Raw genomic sequence first — 12,931 nt, 5'->3', positions numbered from 1 at the left:
GTCATTGTGACTCAGTTGCCCTAATGAGAACGGTGTGGTGGCATCAGGGCCTTGCAGGCAGTTACTTGGAAGGACCAGGAAGCAAAGGTGTTGTACCGGTCATGCAGAAGTCAAGACCAGGAACAGAAGAGAGGGTCAAGGGACCAATGTTCCCTCTCACAGGGATTCTCCGATGTTGTTGACTACAACTCCCACAATTCCCAAGCAAGAGCCATTGCAACTGGGGATTCTGGGAGTTGTAGTCAACAACATCTGGGAATCCCTGTTACAGGGAATACTGCTCCGGAGAGTCCCGAGCAAGCTCTCCCCATCTCGTTTCAGCAGTGTTTGCTGCCTGACAGCATTTATTTCCCTTCCTCTCCCTGGAAAAAGTAAAGATGCAGAAGAATGGAGGCCCACTCCTCTCGTCTCCCAATTCACCATTTGCCTAACAGCCATGCTTTCCCTGAAGTCGGCTGTTCAAGCAGAGCAAGCGGCAGGATTGCTGAGCAGCAAATATGAAGGCAGGGATGTGTATTGTGTTGTACAGCATGGCAGGAGAGGATGAACAAGAAGCCAGCAAGATCGCCTGCAACTGACTGCTTCTAAAGTGCTGACTCCCTCCACCCCTCCAACAGCATTAAATTGCTCTGTTTCCACTTGCTATTCAAAGTGTCTCCAAAGGTCAGGAGCTAAAGATATGGTTTATGCTCAAAAGGCAGAGGCAAAGTAAGTAATTGAATAACATCAGGAAGCAGGAAAATGCCACCATTTTCTTAATGGCTACAAGGCTGAGGTTTATGGTTTTCAAATTAAATTCTAGGAGATGCTGCCGTTGAGGTCTGTATTTTCCCTTTCCGCCCCAGAAAGAAAACAACTCCACTACATTTTACAAGCAGTGAGGCAGGCCCTGCTTAGCAAAGGGGACCATCCAGGCTTGCTACTACAAGACTTGGGCCCAGGGTATTTAAGAGAGCGCCTTCTATGCCATGAACGCTGTCGCCTATTAGGACCATCTGGAGAGGTCTGATTACAGTTGCCACCAGCATATTTGGTGGTGACTCAGGGCTGGGCCTTCTCTGTGACTCCCCTGAGCTTTGGAATATGCTCCCTGTTGGAGAGAGAGAGAGAGAGAGAGAGCGCGCGCAGCTCTCGGGATCAACTATTTCAGAGCATTTCATAAACGGATACTATAAGGCAAAAGAAGATCAGGTTCCAGAGATGCAACCTGAAACCAGCTTAGCTTGGGATGCTTCTGAAATCCACCCTCATTTCTCACCAGATTTTGGAATCTCAAATTACACATTTCTGTTTACCTAAGAGGATCCGGCCAAGGAGCTCTTCCCATGTTAGATCATGACTCCATTCCATTCCAGAGGAGTTCTTTTACGAGCAGCTCTAAAACAGTGCGCAGCCTGCCGGCTTTGCTTTTATGGCTTGAGGAAATAGCATCTCCATTGGTACCTCTGATGTTCCACTAAGTGCGTACCGGCCATAATTATACCAATGTGTATTGTTATTCTAAAGCAAGATGTTTGAAGGATGCCATCTGCAATATTTATGGCACACGGATGCCCAGGTTCATTTCCAGCACTGCCAGGGCCAAGTTTTAAAGGTGGGAAATAATCATCTTTTCATCAGTCAAAAGAGGCTTCTCATCCTAAGAGCAAACCAGTTTGCAATGCCTACTTCAAAAGCTTTCATCGCCACCATCTGTTGGTGCTGGGTTAAATAAATTAATATATCCTTAGGAACTGTTTCACCTCATTTTCTAACAGAATGTTTGGCAGCCTCTGTTTCCTAGGGCTGTGCATTGGTGGATTGGAAAATGACCGGTAGGAGCTTTCCACAGTTTCAGGCAGGAGTCTCTCACAGCCATACCTGGAGATGCTGCCAGGGGGGGAACCTGGGACCTCCTGAATGCAAAGCAGATGCTCTTCCACTGAGCTATGGCCCCATCACCCAATGGGAATATCTTACAGTGCCCACATGTAGTTACCCATCCAAATGCAAATCAGGGCAAACCCTGCTTAGCAAAAAGAACAATTCAGGCTCACTGCCACAAGACCAGCTTTCCTCCCGCAGAGAAGGGTAGGAGGATTATTCAGGGGGTATAATCTTCACCCAGTATTTTAGGTGAACAAGTTATCAGGACTCGTATTTCTGGGTCAGGAAATACCAGTTCTGGAGACATCAGTAGATTCCAGCTCAGTGCATGTTCCGCTCTGTATCACGGGAAGCACAGATGCAAAGCTATATACATCTAGAATTCGGAAGGCATCCCCTGGTAGGTGTTTTCACCAGATCTTGTGGTAGCAAGCATGAATTGTCCCCTTTGCTAAGCAGTGCCCACTCTGGTTTGCATTTGAATGGGAGACTACACGCGAGCACTGTAAGCTATTCCACTGAGGAGATGGGGCCACTCTGGGAAGAGCAAGAAGGTTCTAACTTCCTCCCTGGCAGCATCTCCAAGAATTCAAAATTTCAGCATATCCGCAACAGATTTGGCACATGCACAAACACACCCACACCCACACCATCTTCGAGAAAGTCAAACCCAAACCCTGCTTCCCTTACAAAGATAAGCTTTATTATTATCTTAAGACAAAAACAAAAAAGCCCACTGAAACACTGTAGGAAGAACCAGTCCAATGTTTATTTTTGATTTGGAGGAGCAGGAGGAAGAAGAAGAAGAAAGGAGGAGCAAGAGGAAAAGCAAGAGGAGAAGAGAGGATGAGGGGAGGAGGAGGAGCAGGAGGAGGGGGAGAAGAGCAGGAGGGAGAGGAAGTGGAGGAGCAGCAGCAGGAGGGGGGAGGATAAGAAGAGGAGGAGCAGAAGGAGAAGAGGAGGAGGGGGAGTAATTTATGTATTTAATATGATCCTTGGAAACAGTAATTTCTGCTACTGAGAGATTCCAGTATGTGGCTCACAAGCTAAAAGCACCCAGATAAAATCCATCAGCATCTCAGACCCAAATGCCACTTCTGCCATGGTGGTCACACTGCTGCAATTGTCTGGCTTCTTTGACTGAGTCAATCCTGATCTCACCAGTTCCATTTTCAAAATGGTTCAGAGTCCCAATGAGATAATGAGATCATTCACACAATTAAAAAACTATGTTCTACTCGGGTTTGGGAGCTGTGTGTGACTCCAATTTTTAGTTGTGTGAAACCAAGATAGGAGTTGGGTAGAAGTGATGGCGTGGAAGCCAGGTAGGAGGAAAAGCTACCCAGGTTCTCCTCCTACCTGGCTTCCACACAATCACTTCTACCCAGGTTCTCCTCCCGCCTTGCTTCCACACAACTGAAAATTGGGAGTACACACAGCTCCCAAACCCGGGCAGAACACAGTTTTTGATTGTGTGAATGACCTCAACATTTCAGAAGAGTAGTCACAGAAATCCCTAACACAGCCACAAAATTCCCTTCCTGCTCTGGGTAACTTATCAAGATACAGTCCCTGACAGACCAGCCACAGAAGGGTGTTGGCAATATAGCAGCCCGAAGGGAAATCAATTCAGTTTTCCAAAGACAGTGCCTTCAAATCAATGATCACCCAGTGGGGAAATGCAAAACGTCCCTCTACCATTTCAGCAGGTGTGGTCTCCTACCTGCTGGAGCCTAGTCAGGAACTTTTTTCTTTTCCTGAAGTGATGGCACAGGTTATGGTCGTTCTCCCGGTCTGAACCGTAGTGGTGATGGTGCAATCTGTTCTTTTTGGGACAGAACGCCAGCCCATTGCCAAGGACTTGCCGTCTCTTCTTCATCAAGGGATTCTGAGGCTTCTCCACCAGGTCATGAGGCTTAACCATTCCATCTTTCTGTATAAAGGAGGAAGGAAGTGAAGATTTTAGAAGCCTGCAAAAGGACGGGCCACAAGTCCAGAGAAATAAGCAAAGAGCGTCAGCTCAAGGATACAGTCATGCTAATGTTATAATGCACTTATAAAATCTATGGTGCAGCCACATTTGGAGCACTGCATACAGTTCTGGTCGCTGTATCTTAAGACAGACATTGTAGAACTGGAGAAGGTGCAGAAGAGGGCAACCAAGATGATCAGGGGCCTAGAGCACCGTCTTTATCGTAGAATCCAGCAGAAACAATTGTGGTATGCAGGGACAAGCAGTGGAGTGGAATTGGAAATATTAATAGTTTAATGGAATATTATGTGCAGAGCGTCAAGTGCAGGCTGCTTTTCCGTGCTCTTGCTGCTGGCTGTTTTGTTAGCCCCGCCTTTACTTCAGGTCTGGAATACAAGTAACTAAAGCCCCATTCTGGCCGGGATTAATGAATGGATTAACCCAAAACGCCACACTTATGAGGCAAGGCTACGGCATCTGAGGCTTTTTAGTCTGGAAAAGAGGCCATGACAGAGAGACATGATAGAGGTGCATAAAATCATGCATGGAGTAGAGAGAGGGGACAGAGAGAAATGTTTCTCTCTCACACACACAACACTCATTCCAGGGGTCATCCCATGAAACTGATTGCCATTAAGTTTAGGACCGACAAAAGGAAGAATTTTTTCACACAGTCACGGCCCCATTCCCAACTGCATCAGGACGCCACATCTTTCCAACCACACACACACACACACCCCACATTAACAACCTTCTGGCTCTCTGTTTGCCTTTTGTTCCACTGTAGCCACGTCCCCATCTGCCTTCCTGAGCCTTCTCCTTTGAAAACAATGCCGCCCAGCAGTATCACTCTCTGCATACCGCAGGCAAAGTGATCCATCAGGTGGCCAGACTCGGAGATGACAAGCAGAGATGGAAACACAACAAGAAAGGTTGCCTGCCGTCTGTCAGCGATTAGGTCGGACAAAAGAACTGGGGGGGGGGAGGGGAGTTTCTTGAGCAATGTGATTACTCTGGTCCTCTTAAATACAGGAGCTATTGGTTAGCTTGACACCAGAAGACACAGGAGGATTCTTCTGGAGGGCGGTTGATAAAGCCACCTCTCTGACTCATCCCGGAAGCAGCTGCTACTCTTGAGAGGTTGCATGAGCAACTGCAGTGCTTCCTAAATGAAGCCACTCGGAATAGGAACACCGGAAGCTGCCTTCTACTGCGTCAGACCATGCTCAGGATCGTCTACCCAGGCTGGCAGCGGCTTCTCCAAGGTTGCAGGCAGGAGTTGCTCTCAGCCCGATCTGGAGATCTATCTTACGGTGCTCACACATTATGTCTCCCATTCATATGCAACCAGGGTGAACCCTGCTTAGTTAAGGGGACAAGTCATGCTTGCTACCACAAGACCAGCTCTCCTACTGAATGCATTCCAGTAGCCGGCAATTGTCTGGGCAGGTGATCTGTCTGCCCAGGAAGGAGCCCTCAGTTTTCTGCTGGGGAGGTGAGTATTTTAAGGCTCTCCCCCCACCCCCTGCAGATCAGAGCACGTTCTCACTGATTGTGAGAAAGGGCCTGCTGCCTGCCACCAAGCCATGGCCCCATCGCCGATGTGGTCCAAGATAATTTTGCAGCTCACTCATCGGCCCCAGTGAGTCTCATGTCATCATCTCAGGTATGGAGGCAAATGTTTTCAGTTGTGAAAGGTGCCTCTCCCCTTCTTCATCCAATCAGATTGGCCATCAGCATCACCCTTCCCCATCAGCAACATTTATAACTCACGATGCAGCCATTCCAAAAAAGATCAATAGGGAGATGATTACAGAGCGGCCAGAGGATTGAACGGTAGATCTATCCCCAAACCAGACAGAATTAAATGCTCCCTGATAAGCCAGGAGACACGCTATCAATGCCCTTAATTCATAATCTATGCTTTTGGTGTTCATTTAACCAAGTTGGAAGGCAAAGCGGGGGGGAGGGGTTAAGGAGAGGGCTCTAGGGGTGTGCATGGCCCGGTTCAGTTCGAGTCCAGACACTGTGGCGAGTTCCCCACATTCAGATGTAACATCCACGGAACCGCAGGCCTATTCAACTGAGGCTCCGCATTACGTATGAATGCGGCCAATATGTTATATATACGTCTACATATATATCTGAAGAGGATTACATTCTCTTATTTATCAGGAAGGTAACATCCACAATGCGTGCAAACGCTAGTCAGATTCCCCCCCGCCCCGCTTTCCCAGTCCTTAGCATTCTTTTATACATGCTCAGCCATCCAGGCTTTGTGATAAAATATCTAGTAATCGCCTCCCAGAGGCATCCGTTGAAATCTTATTTCTTCAAGAGTCCTAGAAATGACAGCCCGAGAATGAAATCTCTGGAAATGCCACTTTGCCAATGAAGCAATTTGGTGCATTTGAACACTCTCCGCCAAACACAGCTCCCGTGTTACTTTTTATGTCTAAAATTTAAAGAGAGATTCCCTCAGGAATCCACCCACCATAAAGATGTTGAGAGGCTCCTTCCGTGAGGAATGAATCCACTGCACTTCCTCATCTTCACAGCAACAGAGGAAGCCGCCATATACCAAGTCAGACCATTGGCCCATCTAGCTCAGTATGGTCTACACCAGGCCTGCTCAACTTGGGGCCCCCAGCTGTTTTTGGACTACAACTCCCATAATCCCTAAACACAGTGGACAAGAGCCAGGGATTATGGGAATTGTAGGCTAACGTCTGCAAGAGGGCAGGAGTTGGGTAGCCTTGGTTTACACCAGGGGTGGGCAACCTTGGCCCTCCAGCTGTTGTTGGAACTCCAACTCCCACCATCCCCAGCCACAGGCTGGGGAAGATGGGAGTTGTAGTTCAACAACAGCTGGAGGGCCAAGGTTCCCCACCCCTGGTCTACACGGAGCTACGTCCCAATCCCCTAAGAGGCATTTCTTATGGCCAGAACCTGAGGGGTATACTCGTGGGTCAAATGGGCCATAACCCACAATTTGGCATTTAAAAAGCCAATCTGGCAACCTGCAAGACACTGCTCACATGTAGTCACCCATGAAGCAGCCACTACTCTTAAGAGGTTCCATGAACTACTGCAGTGCTCCCTAAATGAAGGCACTCGGCATAGGAACCAGGGATGTGCATCCAAGGGCAGCGAGGGGTTCCCTTAAGAGGCGGCAGACAGGTCCAACCTGCCCGTACTCCAAGCCCCCACCGGTCCGCCGTGGTGCTATTGCTATGGAAAGACTTCCGTGCAAACGGCAGCTTGTGCCGCTTGCCCCTCTAAAATGCTGCACTGCGGCGATGTGTTCCTGGCATCCTTCGCATGGCGGCAAGGGACATGTGAACCGATTCAAATTCAAATCGATTCACCTCGAATCTGGCTGATTCAAGTGATTCAAATCCACTTTTTCCATTGTAGCCCCATGGAATCTCGTTGTTGCAAACATCTGACATCCCAGGTGACCTCAGATGCACCCCGAGCTCCCTCTAGGTTTGTGATTCTGGAGCAACCCACAGTAGCCATTATTTCAGGGCCATGAGAGGGTGGGAGGAGAAGGAGAGATGTTTGTGTCTCCACAGCTCACTCCCAGCTGATCCACCCAAGACCATTCTGAACGCAAGCACTATTGCGAAGGTAACATTATGTGCTCTTAGTAGTAGATTAATGAATGTAATTATCTCCCATTGTGGAAACACAGGCTGCAAATCCTGTAATTTATAGGGTGCTATAAAGTTCTAATGTGTTTTTATGTCCATAAGCTGCTTAACCATAATCTAATGTATTTGCGCCCAACCCTCTCCTAAGTGGTTCTCAGCTGTGCAGCAAGAATAAATTCTCCCAGCCCGGCCACTCACATTTTAATATGACTCAACTAGATAAAACAACCTTTCAGTTGGGTACTAGAAGAGAAACATATGCTGTAGAACAAGAATTGCCTTGAGGGATATGGCAGGAGTTCAGTTATCTAGTTCAAAGTACGAATTTGCCTAATCGTAATCCTTCAGTGTACTGTAAATCAAGCATCACTTCCATGTAACCTTGGAGAAGCCACTACCAGTCTGTGTAGACAATCCTGAGCCAGATGGACCAAGGGTCTGACTCAGTAGAAGGCAGCTTCCTATATTCCAGTCAGAACCAAGCTGGAACAGGGCAGCATGGGCTGCAACAGACATTTCAAGGGAAGAAGAGCTGGTCCTGTGATAGCGAGCCAGAATTGTCCTCTTTGCTAAGCAGAGTCCACCCTGGTTTGCATATGAATGGGAGATTACACGTGAGAGATGTAAAATATTCCCTTTAGAGGATGGGCCACTCTGAGAAGAGCACCTGCATATTTGCATGCAGAAAGTCCCAGGTTCCTTCACTGGCAGCATCTCCACATAGGGCTGGGAGAGACTCTGGCCTGTAACCTTGGAGAAGCTGCTGCCAGTCTGGGTAGACAACACTGAGCGAAATGGACCAAGCGTCAGACTCGGTAGAAGGCAGCTTCCTATGTTCCCAAAGAAGTTCTTGTCTGGCTCAGAACATTCAATGAGATTCTGAACATTATTTCAAAAGTGAGGGCGGAGAAGTATGATCCCTGAAGGAGAACCTTACGTTCAACATCTAAGCAAACCACCCACAAATTCAAAGCACCTTTTCCCCCATTTCATCTTATATTTTGTCTGTGTTCCAGGACATGAATCACAGCTCAGAGTTGACCAAAAATTCCCATGGGAGGTTTTTAAGAGTCTGTTTCAAACTAATTGGTTTTAATTGTTTTGTTTTCATGTAAACCACACTGGGCCATTTTGGGGAGGGCGGTATAGAAATAAATGAAATAAATAAAGGTCCAGTGCTCTTCTCCACATGTGACTATGGAGCTTTCTAGGATTTATTTATTTATTTATTTATTTATTTAAAATCACTCACTGGAGACATTTGCCCAACTCTGTCTCAGCTGTGATTTGGGCCCATGAGTTGAAAGCAACAAGAATGACCAGGGGTCATCCCATGTCACGGGATGTGGTGATGGCCACCAGCTTGGACGGCTTTAAAAGGGGCTTTGACAAATTCATGGAGGACAGGTCTATAAAGAGAAACGCCACTTTTAAAAGGTCCCTTTTTGCCCAGTTAGCAGGGAATACTGAGCTAGATGGACCAATGGTATGACTTGGTAGAAAGCAGCTGAGCTTCCTATGTTCCTATGAGGCTGAGCACAGCACAGCTTTTAAACTTGAAGGAAAAGCTTGAAGGATATAAATATGTGAAGATGACTGCCCTGATGAGAGGAGGAGAGGAGACTGGAATGAGAAGCCCAGGTGAGAGCAGAGGATCCCCCTACTGCTGCAAGTTAAGCATTATCCCCCTACACACACACACACACACACACACACACACAGTAACACATGCAGTATTCTTAACACGTGGGTACTTGAGGGCACAAACAGCAACTGAACTCACAAGAATGTAAGAATATGAAACAGGTATATTTTTGCAAATATGCACGAGCAGAAACATTTCAACCCGCAACTTAAGATATTTGCATCCCACAGATTCAGCCACCTGGCTCAGGTCACAGACACTTTCGGCACCCAGTGATGCAGCAACCATACCAGCCAGGACAGATGAAAAAGGATTTGGGGGGACCCAGGGGGTGTGGGGGCCCTGGACTTCTGCCCAGAAGTCCAGGGGTAAGAACGCATCTGTTCACTGGTCAAGTATAGATTGCAATTTGAGGAGGAAACTCCTCATTGGAAATGGTGGCTAATGCCAGTTGATAATACTGATTCTTTCCCTTTGCTTTCCATCTTTTCATTTTTCCCTTTGTCTACCATTATCTAATTATGTTCACTCACTGCTCAATTGATTTATTGGTTTTCGCCGCTGTCTGTTTCATTGCCTATAGACGTAACGGTTTCACAGGGTATGAATTGTTATGTTTGTTGACTGAATTCCTTGTAGCTTTGGAAATCATTGACTTTACAATGATGTGCGCTGGACAGTTTGCTAAAAAGAGCTTTATTGCTGATTGGAATTGTTACCGATTAACCTCATAAAACTTAAAAAGATTTATTGTGTTTTCTGATACTGCTTTATAGGAACTTGATTCCTGATTGATGGCACTCTTTTGCTGTTATCAATTATTATTGTTTTGTATTCTTTTGAGTTTCTTCTTAGCTGCTTTGGGAAGGAAAAGCAGACTATAATGAAGGGGAAAAGGACAGGACTATCACCTGTGGGGTGTGTACAGAGGGGTGTGCAGCTTCCATACCTTATTTGCTGACCCCATAAGCTACTCACTTTGGAAGACTATGTGGTGGGTGGTAGGGGGAAAGAGTGATTTGACTATAATTGAGGGAGGTCACAGGGGTAGACTTTGCGGATTTAAGGATGTCTCTACTTTTTCATCCCATCGTTCGCTGCTTTATATCAAGCCAGACCCTTGCTCAGTATTGTCTACACAGACTGGCAGCAGCTCTCCAAGGTTTCAGGCAGGAGGCTTTCCCTCCCCTGCCTGGAGATGCTGCCAGTGATTGATCCTAGGATCTTTAGCATGCAAAGCAGATGCTCTACCAGTGAACTATGGCCCCATCCCAGGGATCATACATCCAACAGGATGCCATCACAGTACAATGTAGGAAATCCCAATTTGGCTATGTGATCTCACTGAGAGCAAACAAAGCCAGTTGAGAGTAAAGGCAAAATGTCCAGGACTGGTCACATGGATGGTCCTTGCCACTTGGATAATTGATTGCCCTCACTCTTCATGTATGAATGCTTTCAGCTTGCTTTAGTGCAGTCCCTAAAAAATCACAACCAGGAGTGCTTTTTCCCATTTTGGTTTACAGGGGATAGTTATGCTATACTCATGGGGAAAGAAAAATATCCCTAAATAATAAGTTACTGAAGGACAAACAAGAGAGAGTGTGGTCACCTTCCTGAAAACACTGAGCTGGCCACTGTGAAACAGGATGCTGGATCAGATCACGCCTTCACCTGATACAACAAGACTCCTCTTATGTTCCCATCCAGACAGTCATCAAGGACAGCCCTGCGGCATGCACGTTGCCGTAGTTTAGCCTCAAAGTTGCCAGCGCAGAGAGCCTATTAACGTCAGCTTTGAGAGAAAACAGCAATGCTTGGCTTTATTACATATTGCGGGGGGATAATTTATCAAGCTCTCAGCCAAAGGACATTTATTCTCTGCAGTTCCTCCATTTAAAACCACTTCTCTTGTCTGAGAGCATTATGAATGGCCTGTTCCGGCTGCAGTCCTAGGCTACTCTGTTGGCAGTGAAGCCCTCCATTGAAGCATCCCCAGATCTACCTTGGGTTGAGCCAAGAACTGCTGGCCACCTTCAGACGTAACATGGAACTGTGGGTCCAATAAACCTATGGTTCCACATCCTCTATCCCACCACTCTCCCATCCACATTCAGACATTCTGGAGAGCATCCTCTCTGCAGTTAGTGAGAGGCAGTCTCTTTCCTGAAGGACAGCCCACATAGCCAATAGCAGCTGGAGTGAGGGAGGAGCTTCGTCCCTCAACTCTGGGTTTGGAGAAGGCTAACGGCATTGGGACGCAACGCTGGCACTGCCAAATTAGAAGTTGGGACAATGAAACAAATAGATAACCGAAAGTGATAAACAGAGTTTGGGGAGGGAAACCACTAATCCATTTTTTCCTTTAACTGAAATTCACCACATTCGGACTTTCGGTTAGTGAAAGCAGAGGTGAAGGGATCTCTGGTTTCGTGTTACGTATGAATCCGGCCTCTATGGCGCCTTTGCTCCTTTAAGAAGATGCAGACAGGATGCCCTCTACCTGATTATATGCAGAGCCCTCTACCTGAGAATGCAAAGGCTCGCCTCAGTGGGTTATCTTTCCTGAGGTGCTCTTGCAACCAGCCCAATAATAAGCTCCTCATCTTTCTCCAGTGAGAGATTATTGGGTTTTCATTTGAGTTCCTCCTTGTTTAGTCTCCCAGGAACCAATAAACTTGTACGAGTGTCTCGGCTTCAGCTCTCATTAAAGGCACGGGGAGAGGCTTACAAATTCAATCCATCTGGAACCTCGCCAGGATGAGTCATGCCTTCTGCCTCAGCAATGCCGTGCCCCTCCAAGCATTTTGCTCAGCTGCAGACAGAGACTTCTCCCACCATGGACTGCTCGATTTCCTATCATAGCCTTTTGGCTGTCTCACACGTAAAGGGACTGCCAGTTTACAAGACTCCAGGTCAGGGGTTTTTGACCATTTTGTTCTTGATTAAGGCAGAGGGCTTAGGAACATAGGAAGCTGCCATATACTGAGTCAGGCCATCGGTCCATCTAACTCAGTATCGTCTACACAGACTGGCAGTAATTTCTCCAATGTTGCAGGCAGGAGTCTCTCTCAGCCTTGGGGATGCCAAGGAGGGAACCTGGAACCTTCTGCTCTTCCCAGAACAGCTCCATCATTCCCTAAGGGGAATATCATACAGTGCTCACACATCAAGTCTCCCATTCAAATGCAAACCAAGGCACACCCTGCTTAGCAAAGGGGGCAATTCATGGCTGAGGAGGGGAGCTGGTCTTGTGGTAGCAAGCATGACTTGTCACCTTAGCTAAGCAGGGTCTGCCCTGGGTGCAGATGACTCAGCCCTTTCTGAGGTGGTGGTGGCAGCCATCTTGGAGGCAGGAGAGGGAAAGGATGGAGAACCGACTGGGGCTGGATGGGGGGATGACAGGGAGAACTAGGGACACAGATGGTCTGCACCAGATCAGCTAGTAGTAGTCGTTATTGTTATTATATTATATTTTTATGCATTTATTTAGTTTTGTTTTATTTATATGCTGCCTGACTGAAGGCTCTGGGCAGTTCACAACCATAAATACAGTGGGACTTACTTCTAAGAAAGCATGCATAGGATTGTGTTGGGGTGGGGAGGATCACCTTGCCAGAACGAAACAATTTTTATTTTGTTCTCCGGACAAAATACAGTAGACCCTGGGGGTGGGGGCTTCACTAGTAGAATGATCGTTTATCTAAATTAACATTCCACTCCAAAAGAGGCAATTAATTAGGCAAAAGAAAACAAATCTTTAGCACTTTGCTCTGATAATTAACCATGCTA

At 47.0% G+C, this 12,931-nt stretch overlaps 1 protein-coding gene across 9 annotated transcripts in view; it reads right to left on the bottom strand.

Moving 5' to 3' along the window:
* Positions 1-12,931, bottom strand: part of LOC128336036 (autism susceptibility gene 2 protein-like) — a 447,244-nt gene that overhangs the window by 367,704 nt on the left and 66,609 nt on the right. For all 9 annotated transcript variants that reach the window (XM_053275140.1, XM_053275134.1, XM_053275136.1 and 6 more), the window contains one exon: positions 3,590-3,799. In XM_053275140.1, coding sequence (XP_053131115.1) covers positions 3,590-3,790 — 201 coding nt within the window. In that variant the 5' untranslated portion in view covers positions 3,791-3,799. The remainder of the gene's footprint in view (positions 1-3,589; positions 3,800-12,931) is intronic.

This window comes from Hemicordylus capensis, chromosome 12, assembly GCF_027244095.1.
Source record: "Hemicordylus capensis ecotype Gifberg chromosome 12, rHemCap1.1.pri, whole genome shotgun sequence".
NCBI classification, from domain to species: Eukaryota; Metazoa; Chordata; class Lepidosauria; order Squamata; family Cordylidae; genus Hemicordylus; species Hemicordylus capensis.
Note: the sequence above shows the minus strand (reverse complement) of the source record. Positions and strands in the feature narration are given on the sequence as shown.